At 39.6% G+C, this 17,317-nt stretch overlaps 1 protein-coding gene across 1 annotated transcript in view; it reads left to right on the top strand.

Annotated features, from left to right (window-relative positions):
• The window catches only part of CUBN (cubilin), a 221,950-nt gene that overhangs the window by 167,162 nt on the left and 37,471 nt on the right, over window positions 1–17,317 (top strand). The window contains exons 47-54 of the mRNA XM_061585684.1: window positions 1,809–1,949; window positions 2,372–2,553; window positions 3,832–4,003; window positions 5,113–5,319; window positions 6,658–6,807; window positions 9,884–10,005; window positions 11,036–11,261; window positions 13,245–13,432. Coding sequence (XP_061441668.1) covers window positions 1,809–1,949; window positions 2,372–2,553; window positions 3,832–4,003; window positions 5,113–5,319; window positions 6,658–6,807; window positions 9,884–10,005; window positions 11,036–11,261; window positions 13,245–13,432 — 1,388 coding nt within the window. The remainder of the gene's footprint in view (window positions 1–1,808; window positions 1,950–2,371; window positions 2,554–3,831; window positions 4,004–5,112; window positions 5,320–6,657; window positions 6,808–9,883; window positions 10,006–11,035; window positions 11,262–13,244; window positions 13,433–17,317) is intronic.

Here is a 17,317-nt window from a genome sequence, read left to right as displayed (position 1 = left end):
GGTCTCCATATTTCCATATCAGTTTGTGATTATTATTTTTAAAAAGTGCTCATCAAAATTTACCAGCATTGTAGTGTGAATTTCTCCTAATCTGCACAATTTACTATGCAATTTTGTCTAATATTTTTGCAGTGCTTTTTAAAAAAAGAAAATTAGGTGCTGGTACTGATACCTTGATAAAAGTGATGTGCCAACATAAACAAGGTGCAAAAATAAAAGTCATGCTGGTAGTCTATGCTGGTGGGTTCCATCACAAAGAAGCACTGCATTTTTTCAAACCAATGTTCCTTAATATAATGCATTTTGTATGTTAATTTCACTAATTTATGCATTTTTGTGCACACTACCTGGTATAGGCATTTTTTGTACACATTACTTGGCTGGAGAACTGCATTGCAAAAATCAGAGAAGTATGAATTTTGGAGGATTACTGTTTTTGTTTGGGTCTTGTTTCAGAAAGTATGGATTACATAGATTTGCCTATAATTGCAAACTGAATCAATTCCCCACCAGCCCATCCCTAGTCACTACAGAGTGGATGGGAACTATCATATAGCCCATAAAATGTTACACCAAAATCATTGCTGATCTATTTTTTCCACCTTCCTCGCCATACGTAGCAATTCCAAAGTACATAGTAGCTTTCCTGCAGCCCCACCAGAACAAATGGCTGTTCCTATCTAAGTACAAGGAACAATAGAAAGGGGAGGTGCATTGTGCACCCTATATGCTTAAGTTTGGGGCAACAAGTTGAGAAATCATAAAGTTGTTGCCATGGCTTTTGCTTTATTAATTATTTAAAATTTGATCATTTCAAATCAGTAGTGCAGCTTTCACTGCAGTAGTGCAGCTGCCTCAAGACGTTTTCCTGCCTGAGGCAAAGGCAAGCTGATGTTCTCCCACCCTCATTATGCATCTAGAAGCCAGCTAGATGAGCAGCAGAATTTTACTCCAACACTGGTGATCATTTATTGGATTTCTGTCCTGCCCTTCCTTGCAGAGGTGTCCAGGGTAACAAACAGCAAAATGATTCCATTTTTTTAAAGAACTTAAATATTTCAAAACATATTTTTTTTAAATCTGAAAACATTTTAAGACAACCAAATATCTTCACAGCAAATAATTTCAGGGTTGCCAGTACAAGTATATTTCAGCCATCAAATGCCTGGGGGTGGTGTCTAACTAAATGCTTCCACTAGTGCAAGGACTTTGAGCTGCACAGTGGAACTTCACCTCCATCTCCAATTCCACTGTGCCCCCTGCACACACACACCCAATCTGTTCTGGGGTTCACATTCACAGAGCAGATTGGGGAGGGTGATCTGGGAGAGGAGAGGGAGGGGAAGTTTCGTTGTTCAAGTGGAAATCCTTGAGCTGGTGGAAGCACTGTGTTGGGTACTGCCGTTGATGAACAGGAACGTTTTTACACTCTTCCTGAAAATTAATGATGAGATAGCATCTCCCATCACACCTGAGGTCAGCAGGCTAGCCTAAGGGGGAACAAGGCAGTCCACATACAGCACACAACACTCTGTTCTCTATCATCTCATTTGTTTTTCTGTGCCTTCAGCATCCACCTCATTCTGACGGTAAGGCCAGCCCTGCTATCACCTTGTAGCCTGGATTACATTGGCATTGACTTATTTTAACTGAGTTATTGGTCACCCTTCTTGAGCCTGTAGATAGAGTGGAATTTATTTATTTTTTAAAATAAACTAATACAATCATAGGAAACTGCAGGATTTATGACCTTCTGCAAGACCTTTATTATCTTTCTTTATTTCCTTTTTTTTTTTTTACCCACCTAGGGGATTTATTAGGTAAATATTGTGGTGCTACAATACCTAATGCAATCGACACCTCCGGGAACCTGGCTTATATCAAGTTTGTCACTGATGGATCCGTCAACGCTCCAGGCTTCAAGCTGTATTTTTCTGCTAGTGTTGAAGGTTTGCTGCAAAAGTTTTCATTTCTTTTTCTAAACATATCAGGTTTCTGTTACCTGCAAGAATGCACAGCTTCCATTTACTACAAGTAAGGCCCCAAATACTCAGAAGTTCAACAGTGTGGTTTTCCTTTCATATTTTGTCTTTTGACTATTGTTCATATCAGGCCAGAGGGTTTGTATTCTTCTAGCCCAGTTATAGGCAGACCACTTTTTAAAAACTGATTGTTATGTAAGATATTCTGATCTTTAATTTCCAGCTTAATTGTGAAATGAGAAGAACAATGGAAACAATGCAACCGTGTTAGACCTCGGAGTGTTTCCTATTTCCTTTTGTTCATTGTTTCCTCAGAATAACTATGCTTTTTGTTTTGTTCTGCAAGAAAGCATCAGTTCAGGCTGCCTATTTTAGTTGTTTTGTTCCAGAATGTGGAGGTGATCTCCGTGGCACTGTTGGGACATTTACCTCCCCCAACTATCCAAATCCCTACCTGCACAAATTAAAATGTGAATGGAGAATCATGGTGCCATTTGGACGAAGGGTCACCCTTACCATTCGCGACATGACTTTTGGATTCAGCCAGAATTGTAGTTTGGACTATGTGGCCGTAAGTGTAAAAAAAAAAAAAAAGGATGATTTGTACTATCGTGGAATAAAGGGATGGTACAGGAATCTAAATTAACTACAAAAACAGGACAATGGAAATTCAAATACATACAGCTTTTAGGAATAGCAGGGGATTAAATAATCAGTGGTTGTTGGCGCCAGTTGGAACTGACAGGAAGGAGGGCAGAGAGACCAACCGAAGGCGGAGCCAAATTCTATTTTTGCATGTATGTATGTATGTATTTATTTATTTAAATATTTATAGACTACACTTTCATAAAAATACAGCAAGGCCATATACAGCATGCAGAATTACAATCAGGTTTTAAAAAGCATTAGTTAAAAACAGTAAAAATCAATAAACACTGGCTGGTGAAAAGAAATTCACATTGCAGAGGCCTGCCTGAATGACACAGTATTTAGGAGATGACTTAAAAGAAGACTAGAATGATTCCTGTAGAACCACTACTGGAAGGGAGTTCCTAATAGAGGTCAACAACCTCAGGGGCGTGGGGAACCACAAAAAGTGCCCCATCAGAGGATCTCAGTGATCGAGGTGGAACATAAGGAGTGAGGCGGTTCTTAAGGTACTTTGGGCACTGCCCCATTTCCCCTAATGGACCAGCCTCCAATGCATATGATACGGATATATTTAAAATGCAGTGAAGTAGAGTTTACTTACCAAATGTAATCTACTCCTTTATGCCCTTAATGCCTCCAAGGCAGTGATTATTTTCTTTGCACAGTGTTGCTGTGACTGAAATGCTTGTCCTCTCTTTCTGCCTGATGCAGTGCTGAATCAAAGTTCCACATCATACCAGGAAGGCAGGTGGATAGGCTGAAGCAGTGTTGTAGCAAGGGAGGCGGTGGCATACCTGATCCTGAGTGCAGCCATCCCTTCCTACCACATACAGTCTTGACTGTGATGGTTTGGCAACCATAACGAGCCTGGAAAGGGCCATAGCTCAACGGTAGAGCATCTGCTTTGCATGCAGAATGTCCCAGGTTCAATCCCTGGCATCTCCACGTAGGGCTAGGGGAAAGACCTTTGCCTGAAACCCTAAAGAGCAGCTGTCAATCAGTGTAAACAGTACTGAGCTAGATGGACCAATAGTCTGACTCAGTATGAGGCAGCTTCTTATTTTTTTCCACCCTTCACATTTCAAAACATCCACTTGGACAAGGATTTAAATGAGGCTTCAGAACATATTCATGGTCATACAACACTTAGGAGAAAACCTTTTTCTAAAAGTATGTTTATTTTGTTTTCGGCAAACAGGTTCACAATGGCTTTGGTGACAACGCACCTAGGCTCTCCAAACTATGTGGTTTGGTGACTCCAGGCACGCAGGTGAAATCCTCTGGAAACAAGATAACAGTATTTATGGTCAAAAGCCATGATGATTTAGAGGCGAGCTTCAGAATGGCATATGCTTCTGATGAAGAAGCAGGTAATATAATATATTAGATAGTGTTTGCAACTTGTCAAAACAAATTAAGAGAAACATTTAAGTCATTTAGCAGTTTTTGTCTCCCATGCTATTTCCCCTTAACCTGACTTTTCTATAATTTCCAGTATTACAATTATCTCCTTGCATCCTTAACATGCAAGCAAGAAAAAAAGAGGTAAGGGATAAATATGCAATGGGAAGAGTATGTCTAATGATGGAGCTGCCCAATGTCTAAACAGGGCTGGCCCTATCATTAGAAAGAGTGAGGTGGTCGAGACAGCCGCCTCAGGCACCTGATTTTGAGTGAAAAGGTAGCAAATGGTTAGTTATTTAACTTATCATTAATATATTTTTACTTGTGGGATTTTTACTCTCAAGGAGAGGCACTTGTGGGATTTTTTTTTGCTTTGCTTTAGATGCCAAAATAACTTGACCAGCCTTGGGTACTGTTTACTTTGAAGAGGGGTCCATTTGCTTCTCTATCTTGGACCAATCCTGTCACTAATCACTAATACACGGCTAGCGAATGTGATACCTTCGATATGTTGCTGGACCTACAACCCCCATCATCTCTGACCATGGGCCATGCAGGCTGGGGCTGATGGGAGCTGGAGTCCAACAACACCCGGAGGGCACTAAGTTAACTACCCTTGTTCGAATATATAGACCTGGCAAAGCTCCTGTGGCTGAACCATTCCTTCCTTTCCAAGGCATAGACTGCCCCAACATCAAGCTATTTTTGCTTCTGCTTCATTTCTCCAGTCTTAAAATGTAGAATAAGGAAAACTATCATGAGAACTAGCAGTGCCTCTCTGATCTGCTTGGGCAGTGGTGCCATCAAGATTTGAGAGTTATGAAGTAATAGAAATACCAAGCATATTGGCCTACTAATCAGCAGCACTGATATAAACAATGGAATGTGGGCCATCAGGCTAACCCATCTCACAGGGTTGTTCTGAGGAAAAGATGGAAAGGGTAGATCCATGTGCACCTCCTTAAGCTCATTGGAGGAAAGGTGGGATACACATCTAATAAATAAGTAAATAATGAAATAAATGTTTGTGTCCCCAAACAAAATTGTCCCTTACTTCTCTATGGTGTTTCTTCAGTGTGTGTGGGATATCTGCTGAGTTCAGAGGCTGGGAATCTCACTTCTCCTGGTTATGATGGCATCAGCAATTATGCAAACAATCTAAACTGCGAATGGGTCATCCAAAATCCACAGCCATCGGTCTCAACTATTTACCTGCTGTTTGAAGATTTCCACTTGGAGCAGCACATTAATTGCCAGAATGATTACTTAGAAATCTGGCAAGGTATGTTACAACCACTTGGAATCAGTAAATAAATAAACCACTTGGAATCAGTAAATATGTAACAGAGCAGGTTGGGGTTGGGGAAGTGGTTGTGGTGAATGAACCATCAAATCCAAAGCCCTGCTGGGCTCACATCAGTAGGGGGAAAGGTGGTTGTAGTGGAATTTTGTGTTTTTTCTTTTTATTTTATTATTCCTTTCTTCTGCTTTGAGCCTGCCTATTCCTCTATTCAAAACACATGTGGGAGAATGGAAGTGCATTGGAGCCAGTGTATATGTCTTTACACCATCTTTGCTGTCAGAACACTGAATGGCAGAGGTGGGACAGCCGTAGAGACATTTTGTTTAACCCACAAACTTCCCTCTACGAACTCCTATGGGCCATGCACAACCTCTCAGGGACCATAGGATTGCACCCTGGATATTATTAATGCCTTTTTTCTCTAATGTGAAGTTGGTGCTGGAGTTCCCCTTGGCATTTTGATTCTCTAGGTAAAATATTAAAATGCATTTTTCTGCTACTGCTTTGTTATGATTTTTCCTTTATTGTTAGGTTTCTTGTAATTATGTGTGACAACCTTTTTATATATATATATTTAAAAATGAAAGGCTGCTCAAGGTTGTAGCCGTTCTTAAATATGGTGCTGCAGAATTCCCACAGTTGATGAAGGATGTTGTAGGTATTATTTCAGAGCTGATATTTTTACAAGAAGATTGTGTTAGAGACCTGGGTCAGACATGATGACTATGGTTTCTCATATAAGAAAGATCTACAGTGAATGTGTTTCTCTTCTCCTCTTTCATAGTCACAAGGAATGAGATTGGAAGCATTTATTTCTATTTTTAAACAAATGAATTTGCCTTATATCTCAACCTGGGGAACTGTGGTTTATTTAAAATACAATGAGTGAACACACCAGTATCAGCAATCATGTTTTGATCCTGCTTTGTTTGAACAATGTAGAATTTAAACAAACCACAGTTCCTTGAGTTTGGATGTAACAGGAAAGTGTGGTTTGTTTAAAAGCATGAGATTGCTTTTAAATTTTAGAGCATCCATTTTCTTCAGATCAGTCTCATTTGTACAGGAGAGAACAAATTACAATGATTCAAGGGCAGATTGTTCCATCTTGCATTCTGTTTGTCAAACCATAATTAAACGTCAACTTTCTCAAGCCAGAGAGGGTCAAACTGTACTGTGTAGGTTCCTAAACAGTGGTTAAACCACTGTTATCAATCAAGAAGCCAAGCTGTCACAATCACTTTGTATATTTGGTTGTTTTCAGGGACACAAGTTTAACTGGCTTTAGATATTTCATAGCACCATGTTTTCACTTAGGGGATTCTGATGGAGAGCTCTTATACAGACTATGCGGCCAAAGGGCACCTGAAAATCCTATACTAATAGCAGCTCCTCAGATCTGGTTACAGTTTTTGACTAACAATGAAAATACAGACAAAGGATTCTTTATCCACTACTCATCCCTAGGTAAGTTGCACATTACTTTCACTGCAGTTCCAACAGATTTTACTGGTGTAATAAAATGACCAAAAATACAGGCCATTGGGTATATCCACGAACAGCTGTATGGACAGGGTTTTTTTTTTTGCAGGCGTGGTATTTTTACCTGAAAATATAAGATGTGGAACCTGCATACCTGAATAAATGTCTGCTTCTTCTGTATCAACTTGCCTATATACTGTTTTCTGAGGTCCCTCTCTAGGTACCTTGACTGCCATTTGGCTTAAGGTGGATACAGTCTGAGGCCTTCTATCTTCTAGTACCCTGTTTGTGGAACTCTGTGCCAGGGAATGTCCCCTGAGATCTACTTTATTGTATTTTTTCACCACCAGCAGAATACCTTTTTATATTCCTAGGCATTTGCCATCTGAAGGGGGGTTTATTATTATAGCTGCTTTTATCCTGCTCTTTTTATGATTATCCTAATGTTTTGCTGTATTTTTTATTTCGTATGCCTGATAATGGCATGTTGAAGGGTGGTATATAGATCTGATCTATATCATTCTTAAGAGTCAGTGTAATTGTAGTTATTTTTAACTGTTCCAGTTAAACCCTGAACTTTTCCCATAGTGTTGAAAAGCAGCTAATTCTCCCTGCTCCTGTGTTTTGTTTAGTGTTTTTTATTTTGTATTTGCAGTTTACTGACACTCCTCTAAACACACAGAAGATGTCTGCTAGGGATTAATAGCCTAATTTGTACATAGCACTAAGCCATGGTTTGTTTAGCCTAGCTATAGTTTGTTTGAATGTGCAAATCCAGCTGTAATGGGTCAGCCCAGATAATGGTTTAAATTATGCATATAATGTGCTGAAATCATTTACATAAGCTTGTCATGGCTTAGCTTGTAGCTTAGTATTGCATATGTAGCACAGAGAGAAAAACTTCTCTTTTGAAAATGGGCTTTTTTCAACCCTCTCTTCTGAACAAAGCAATGTTTTCTTATGTATTATTCAGTATGGTATGGTATAAGATAAGAGGTCTGGACAGATAGCCAATGTGTTATGTTAACTGTCAACATGAAGTAAGAGGAAGCTCATTATATGGTGTGGCTGATACTTGCAGACAGGGCAAAGCAGACTTTCTAGGGAGTTGACAATAGAAGACTCACTGGGAGCATCTGGCTAATGACCTGATGGAGAGCCTGATGAGGCTCCATAAAGAGACACAGTAAAGGGCTACATGAATAGGCAGTAGCAAAAGGCCATGGGAACGTGCCTTCCCTTAGATAAAAAAGTGCATAAAAAGCCAGGTTGTATAGCACTCAGGACCCTTCAGCTCTGCTGGAGTGGGAGGGGGGCATAGAAAGCAAAAGAACCATTCATCTTTTCTATCCATGACATCTGATGGGTTATGTATCATGGCATGAATTTCCATGTACTTTGTAACATTGGCTCTGTGATATGACTTAAACTCAGTTGTTCATCTACTGTAACTTGTTTTAACTAATATGTACCTTCAACTTTGATGTGAAATGGATATCCAACCATTTCTTTCATGCTGATATATATTTCTGTTTTTCTGTTTCTACAACAATGGCTAAGGCCACCTACAATGCGTTTTTTTAGTTGTAGTGTGCAAGATATGAATAAATAACATATATTATAAAGACTGTTCTGCTGTCTGAAGACTGACTCCCAAACAGAAAATTTCTGGTACCTCCCAAGACTCAAGGGTTCTTGAGTGTGTCTCCTCTATCTTCTGCCTACAGTAGATGACTGCTGTTGATAACATGTGAGCTTAGGTGAATAATGTTCGACATACAAGGACTCTATGTAGACACGCAGGAAGAGAGAAAGCAAGAACCCTCGAACCTGTGCATTCACTGGCAAGGGGGCTGGCCTTGCCAATATCACAGCCCTAACTATAGTTTGTTTTCTGCCAACAACCTATGATGTGAAGTGATGGTTTGTTGTTGGCTTATGAATCATAGGCTGTTTAAACTAAGGCTTGATTTTATGTCTAAACCTAATTATACTGCCTAATCATGGTTTGTTTGGCCATCCCACCCAGACACTTGTCAAGCTACAAAGGCATGAGACAAGCAGCTGGAAAACTAATCAAGCTTTGGAGAAGCAAGCCATAGCTTGTTTTCTCATCTGTGAGATGACTCATGATTTCTTAAAATACATGGATAAAATAAAGTATTGCCTTTCTATTACATGTAAATGCAGCTGTTTTGCCAAAAGTTTTTTCCCTTCCCTAAGGCAAGTAAGTTCAGGATTTGAATGACCATGAAACACTGATGAGGAAAGAAAATTTAGTGTTTTATTGAAGCAAAGGCTATTGGTTGCAGCAGGCAGGCACTAAAACACTTACAGCAACTAATGATGAGCATGGATCTTATCTCACATTCACAGTTTTCCCTGCTGGAAGCCCCCAGACAGCAGACAGGAGAGATCCCTTTAGTGTTTGGATTTACACTGCACCAGCCCGTCCCTGCAGACCAGTGTTGAGGCTTCTGGCTGGTGTTGAAGCTTATCTGCCCAGATCAAGGGTCCTTTGTTTATACCCAAAAGACCATCTGGGAGGGGGCACCTATACCTGAGAGATTTTTATCTTTCCCAGGGGCAAGCATCTTTAGAACTCATACTTCTGATGTTTGTTTATCTTACAGTGGCATTGGAGCTGTCATCACTAGCTGAGAATATAGCTGTGAAGACTTCCCCCACCCCTGTTGTCCTAGGCAGAATGAAAAACATCAGACAGCCTGCAGATTTGACCTCATTGTTCTAAACAGAGCTTTCTTAGATTCCCTGCACTATGCAAGCAGTTTGCAAAAGCCATAAGCACCCCATAAATCAGTGGTATGAGACAAGAATTATGGGACAGGGGGAATGGAGCATGCCACACTAAGCTCCTCGGTTGTACATCTAGATGTCTTCCAGAATTTTTTTCTGCCCCTACAGCAGCCAATGTAGATGCAATGTTTTTCCTATGGAATCACTTAGGAACTTGCATCAGCTAAACTATAAAACTGGCATATCTGCATGTTCTATGATTCATGCCCCAAAGCTTCTTCAAATATCTCAAATTTCATTTCAGCCTGTGGTGGTGTGATGGAAGGTGAAAGTGGTATTATCTCAAGCCCTAACTACCCACAGCCTTACAATAAGTCTAGCCACTGCTCCTGGCTCTTGGTAGCACCAGAGGGACATACGATTAATGTGAGTAACTCTTCTTTCCCCAGTATATAATAAAAGAAATGAATTAATGCATTTTATCCATAACAATAAGGCAACTTTTCTGTTACGTGCTACATGAAGTACTGAAACTGAGATTCTGATTTTAGACCAAAAACAGACACAGGATAGGTAAGGAGATGCGTTTATTCCAGGCATCCTTCTTTTTGATTCACTAAGTCTGGAGTCCCCAACATGGCACCCTTGAGCAGGTACTCCAACCCATCCCCTTTGACAACTGCCAAGGCCCTCTCCCCCTCCCATTTGTTTAAAAAATATTTTTAAAATGAGGTTTTTTTGTGATGTCTAATTGTTGTTTGGTTGGGGGGGGTGCCAGTTCTTGTCTGTGTTTTATTACTTTTGGGGGAATGTATTTATTTTTATTGATTTAACAAGATTTAGCCTTTAACTGTTTTACAAAGAATATAAATATGTGTTATATTGTCAGTAAAAAACCCCAATAATAACAATTCAAAAACAAGTTTGTAAAAGGTAAAATGAATAAAATCAATGGTTATAAGTATACATTCTAAACCAAAATTACAGATTAAAATACATGTCAACTTTATATGTTTGGGTATATTTTTTGCCAGTTTTTGTATGTGTGTGAGGTTCTGAGCATCACCATTTTTCTTCTGTGAATTGATGTTTTGTGGTGCACACAACCATGTGTTAGATTTCCAAATGTTGGAGTCCCTTGCATTAAGCTGAATCCAGTTCACCAGCAAATACCCGGAGCTGAATAAAAGGCACTATGTGCCTGGGATTACAAAAACAAGGAGGTAGCTAAACACCTTGGAGGCTGCAAGAAAATGCTGGAGGGCCAAGGGTCTCAAAATAAGATGAACAAGTGAATTGAGCATGATAAAGCAAGGATTTAAAAAATGATAGTTTAGCATACCAGCTATTTGTTAAATTGTACCAGAGCTTTTAGTAGGCTTGATGGCTCTGTTTCTGATTCATTTTTGCAAATACATCTCAATGCTCACAGTCTTCTTTTATTGCCCACCCACAGCTTACCTTTGTGGCCTTTGAAACTGAAAATGACAGGGCTTGTAGATGGGACTCGCTCACCATCCTCAATGGCGGATCTCCTGGTTCTCCTATCATAGGACAATACTGTGGAACTGCATCACCAGGCACCATTCAGTCAGGCTCCAATCAGTTATTAATAAACTTTAATTCAGACCACTCTGTGCAGGGAGATGGTTTCTATGCAACATGGACTGCAGATTCTTTAGGTAAGCAGGAAACCATTATAAAGTCCTTCCTTCTAATGCATAGCACTGATTGTGTGAATACCCCCCATCTCTGGATATCTTAGTGGATGGAAAATGGCTCTTTTTCCAGAATAAGGAACAATTTAAATGAAGGAAATCTTTGATAATTATTTTGCTATCCCCTCTCCACCCCAGCTCCCCCACCCTTGACATTACTAATATCTAACCCTTTTATACTTTAAATGCAGCCAGTCCTTGCAGATATTTGGCACTCACTTATTATGCTGGTACCTGGGAAGATATAAGTATGAGGATTTCCAAGGATCCTGTATTTTCTTTCTTTCTTTCTTTCTTTCTTTCTTTCTTTCTTTCTTTCTTTCTTTCTTTCTTTCTTTCTTTCTTTCTTTCTTTCTTTCTTTCTTTCTTTCTTTCTTTCTTTCGTTCGTTCGTTCGTTCGTTCGTTCGTTCGTCCATTCGTTCGTTCGTTCGTTCGTTCGTTCGTTCTTGCCATGGGTACCATAAGCATTTAAGCTGAAGATAGGCCAGGGGCAATGACTGTGTGGCCCTCCAGATGTTGTTGGACTACAGCTTCCATCATCCCAGACCATTGGCCATGCTGATTGGGGCTGGTGGGATTTGGAGTCCAACTATATCTAGAGGGCCATAATCTACCCCTGAAATGGTCAGTAGTTTTTAGGAGAAAGCTGAAGGTGGTAGGATAGAGCCATTATGGTCCACAGTATATATACACTCAAACTGGCTGCATTTGGACAATCATAGTTTGGTTGAATAAGCTAAGATGTCAAGGAGCCTTTTCACTGTACATGAAGACCTTTTGTTACTCCCTTTGCATGTGTGAACAAACAATCCAACCGAGAAGACTTCCATTTGAACTGGAAAATGGCTTGGGAACAAGCTAGGATGAGAAGCAATGGTTTCATGTTGGGTCAATATACTGGCCTTTCCCCAAGCCATTAGCTATAGTTTCCCAGTTTGGATGAAATAGGAAATTATATTCCTTGACCTCTGGGATGAAGGGAAGGGTGAATGGGCTGTGTGCATGGCCAAAAGCCCTGTTCTTATTAAGCCAAGATATAATCCAAACCAGGTCACACTCTTTCTTTCTTTTTCTTTTTTTAAATTTTTCACTATTTTCTCTAGTCAAATCAACTTTTCAGGTTTTTATAGTGTATCAAAAACCTGTCAGACCTCTTTGAATAAAAAATAGAGTTAAAATGTACACCAGGGGCAACAATGGCTCCATCATGTCTTCTTCTGTTCTCTTAAAAAAAAACTGATTGTGTTTTAGCTGTAGGCCCCATTTTATTTATTTATTTATTCATTCATTCTTTCTTTCTTTCTTTCTTTCTTTCTTTCTTTCTTTCTTTCTTTCTTTCTTTCTTTCTTTATTTATTTATTTATTTATTTATTTATTTATTTATTTGATTTATATCCTGCCCTTCCTCCTAGCAGGAGCCCAAGGCGGCAATTTTCATGATCTGCATCAGTGCGGTAGATGTTCCGTAAGTTATCTGTGAGATGATGGTATAAAGGCAGGGTGAGCTGAGTGACGGCAGATGACACAAGCAAACTATTCATGAATTATCTGTTAACAGAGCTCTACAAAAATCCAGAAGGTTACATTGATGGGGTTTCTTAATAATACACTTAGTGTGGAACAAGTCTTTCATCACAGCTTGTATTTTTGGCTAATGATAGGAATGTAGGAAGCTGCCTCATACTATTGGTTCATCTAGCTCAGTATTCTACAGTAACGAGTAGCAACTCAGGGCAAGGGATCTTTTCCAGCCCTACTTGGTGATGCCATGGATTGAACCCAGGACTTTTTGTATGCATAGCACACATTCAACCACTAAGCTATAGTCCTGCGCCTGACAGCAGAAGAAGTGACTGCCTCTTGGTCATGAAAATAGGCCTTTTCATCAGGAAAATGCATTTTATAAACATTTTGACTTGTTTTATAATCCTTCACAATTTTTGCAGGATGTGGAGGTATCCTTCATTCAGAAAATGGCACCATCAGCTCTCCCCACTGGCCACAGAACTTCCCTAATAATATTAGGTGCTCATGGACAATAATTACCCATGAAAGCAAATATCTGGAGATAACCTTTGATGAGAACTTCCAGATTCCAGATAGTGATGGACAGTGTCAGGGCAGTTTTGTGAAGGTAAGAAAATATGTTTTGTCAATATTGTAGACTATGATAAGTGTTAGCGTAGTTCACTGTCCAAGCACTTTTAGGCAGGTGAAGCAAGCAGAACAATTGGGCTACAGGTAAGTAGAAGTATTTATTCTGTAAAGTGTTACACACACGAATGGATCTATATAAATTAATATTAATAATTTAATAATATTAATACAATTATTATTAATAATAATAATACAGCAAAAACAAAATATGTTTAAAATTCCTACCATGATTATAAATAGCACTGTAGTGTTGCTATTTAAATTTTAAAACCTAGATACTTTAATTGAATCATAGAATCATAGAATAGTAGAGTTGGAAGGGGCCTATAAGGCCATCGAGTCCAACCCCCTGCAAGTCCAATCACTTGCAGTGATTCTATTAATGTCATGTAATGTTTCGCCCTAACTCATACAATTAAATGCCTTTTTCAATTGGGTAGCACAGCCATAATTATTAAGTCATATTAAATATAAATATTAAAGGATTTGTGGGCAGGGAGTACAGATGGAAAGATATATCAATTTCAGTGTTCTCAGGGTCTCATTTTTCTAATCTTAAATTCAGTTCTCCACATTTCTGTAACAATTTGGGAATTTTTTTGAAAATCCTCATGTGAATTCTAGCATTTTAGTGTGATTTTCTTCTGGTAAACATATTTTTGTATGCAGTTTTGACTAATGTACACATTTTCGCAAGGTATTTCTCCTAATATAATGCATTCTGTATGTTATTTTCACTAATATATTCATTTTGATGCACATTTTCCTCTAATATATGCCTTTTAAAAAACATTGTTTGGATGGAGAACTGCATCACAAAATATGCACAAAAGTGCAAATTTTGAAGGATGGCTATATTTCAGTTCTCATATTGTTTCTGAAAGTGCTAATTTGATAAATTTGGCTTTAAATTTGTACCAAATTTGTCCTCATCTCTAGTAGAGAGGGAGAAGGGATCTTAAAGTTAGTGTTCTCCTATTAGTATGTTTTAATCTTAATTTAATTAATTTCTTGATTTAGTCTTGGATCATGTTATCATTGCTACATTTCAGCTTGGTGGGCATCTGAGGTAATGATAAAGTGGGTACTTTTATCAGCAATTTGCCTGCTCCATTCCATTGCCATTGACAAACAATCCACACACATCTGGATCTGGGAATAAGGCTTGTGTGTTAATGTTCCTGGAGAGTACTGTTGGTTTTACAAATGAGCAGAGCAATCCTATGGAGGTAGGAGAGTTTGTAGAGGTCCACCACTTCCTAAGCCCTGCCTTGCTCATATTGGCCAGTTGGAAAATAGGAGCAGCTTCCCCGCACCTTTGTTTTGCTTTTAATTCCCCCCTTCCTTTGGTTCTAATGATATCTACACCTGTGCCAGGACTAACATATTTTTGTTGGTTGAGTGTGTGTGTTGGGGGAACAGAAGGGCTTGGGATTCTGCAGACCCTAGGCCTCCCACAATACATCCCTGACATGCCTGAAATCCATCACTAAAATGCCCCTTTTCTTTTTCTACCACCATCATTGTACTGATGGTGGAGAAGCAACGGCAGAGGAATGTAGGGGAAAAGGAAGCTTCCTTATACAGTAATGCCCTCAGTTAACAAAGCAGATGTGTTCCTGGACATTACTTCTTTAACAGAAACTTTGGTACCAGAAGTAGGAATAATAATGAAAGAATAGGAATAGGTTCCTACACCTGCTCATAGGTGGTGGGGGCAGCTTCAACAGGGGCTCTAAAGAGTGCCTACCCAGCACCCTTCCCCTCTGAATCATATTGGATCCTTCACTCCCCAGCCCTGGGAGAATGCAAGAGATCTCTTCAATGCAAAGCAAACACACGGCTTGTGAGTTTCACCCTAGCAAAACAAAGGCACAGACTTATTAGTTTATTGATAGCAAAGTAAAGAGACAGGCTAGTCAGTTTCACCTTAAAGCAGATATCCTAGTCAGTTTCACCTTAAAGCAAAGGCACAGTCTTGAAAGTTTATCCATAGCAAAGCGGAGCTGGTCAGTTTCACCTTTAAAAAAGCCTTCCTTAAAAGGCCGTTCATTCCTGGAGGATTTGTTAACTGAGGTATTACTGTACTGAATCAGGACATTGCTCGTTCTAGCTCAGTATTGTCCACCCTTACCGGCTCCCCAAGGTTTCATGCTGGAGTCTTTGCCAGTCTTAACCTGGAGACAACAGGGATTGAACCTGGGACCTTCTGCATGCAAAGCAGATGTCTACTACTGAGCTTCAGCTCTTCCCTAAACAATGTAACAAGGATTGCTTCTAACTAGGTCCTTTCGCTACACAAGGATTACATTACCAATGTGACTTTTCCACTCCCACACTGAGAAGTCAGAGGACTTCTGTGCCTCCACAGATCTCTCCCTATACAGGTAGACAACATCCAACAGCTCCTCCGCTGCCCTCTGAGGGGGTTTAGGATTGGTCTCTAAGTAAGGCTCTTTTCAGAAAAGCAAGATCTAGTTATTCTCATAGGGCATTTTATATGAAAAGTAATGAAAGAAACAAAGCAAGCGCATGAATTGATATAGTATCTTTTTCTGGAAACCTACTTCTTTATTGTTACTTTCATTAAATACTTGAAAATGTTCAGGAATAATGAAATAATAATATAAACGTCCTTGCTTGTTAAAGATCTAGTTCTATGGAAGGCACTGGAACTGAAGGGAGGGGCATGTTTGCCATTCCTTGGAGTGTAATTGTTTTCTCAAGAATTTGGCAGATGTTGCATGTTGTTGTACTCAGACAGTGCAAAGGGAAACGTCTTCCACTTGAAATAAAGGGCAGACATAATTTATCATGCAGGAAGGCATGAGCAACTGGATTACTGCTTTCTGCTCAGAAAATGAAAGGCCTAAGGTAGAACTTATTTTTTTAGAAGCAATGGGAATATACCTAGACCATTTTTGAGTTCAAGTTTCACCCAACTGAATGGTATAGAGTTTGAAAATGTTAATTAAAATTTATTTTTCTGCACAAGAGATTTTTGGTGAGGGAACAGAGATTAGAAAGGATTTATTAACAGCGTCTCTGTGGATGAAGCATTTGATGTGCCATTAAAGAGGGTGCCTTTTCCTCTGAAAAAGGAAGTTGCCACAAATGCATTAGAGCTAGAGCTAGGCCTAGGCTTGGTGACTGAATATGAGCCCAGGTTTGCCCTGGTTTGCAAGATGTCTCCAGCAACACTTGTGTGCTCATAACTATGCTAAGCAGGTTTTCCAAGCACATTTTGAACTCATTGACCTTAATGGGTTATAATATGTTTACTCCCAGAATGAGAAAGGCTCCTGAACAGGGTTAGATTCAAGAAATAATTCATGCCAATGGCACCCTTTATTCCATCTCCCATCCCCAGTTCAAGTATTGGAGCTTCAAATGACTATCAGTGCTTTTGTCATTGACAGAAAATCTCAACTTTTTCCTCCTGGGTTGTGCATAGTACATATAAATTACTGTATTTTCCTTTAATGAAATATACTGACAACCTGAACCTAACATTGGCACTAGGATGTTAAGTGGGCTTAGAAGTAGGATATACTAGCAACTACACCAAGTGTTGCCCTATCTTTAGCAGCCGTCAATACCAAAGGCTTGTTGGAATAGAAAGGTCTTTGCTTGACGCTGGAAGGACTGCAAGGAGGGGGTCATTCTTACATCCCTAGGAAGGGAATTCCAAAGCCTAGGGGCAGCCACCGAGAAGGCCCTATCACATGTCCCCACCAGTCGTACTTGAGAGGGTGTGGGTATTGAGAGAAGGGCCTCTCCTGAAGATCTCAGGGCCTGGGCAGGTTCATACAGGGAGATATGGTCTGATAGATAGCCTGGACCTAAGCCGTATAGGGCTTTA

The sequence above is a fragment of the Rhineura floridana genome, chromosome 10, assembly GCF_030035675.1.
Source record: "Rhineura floridana isolate rRhiFlo1 chromosome 10, rRhiFlo1.hap2, whole genome shotgun sequence".
In the NCBI taxonomy this organism is placed as follows: Eukaryota; Metazoa; Chordata; class Lepidosauria; order Squamata; family Rhineuridae; genus Rhineura; species Rhineura floridana.
Note: the sequence above shows the minus strand (reverse complement) of the source record. Positions and strands in the feature narration are given on the sequence as shown.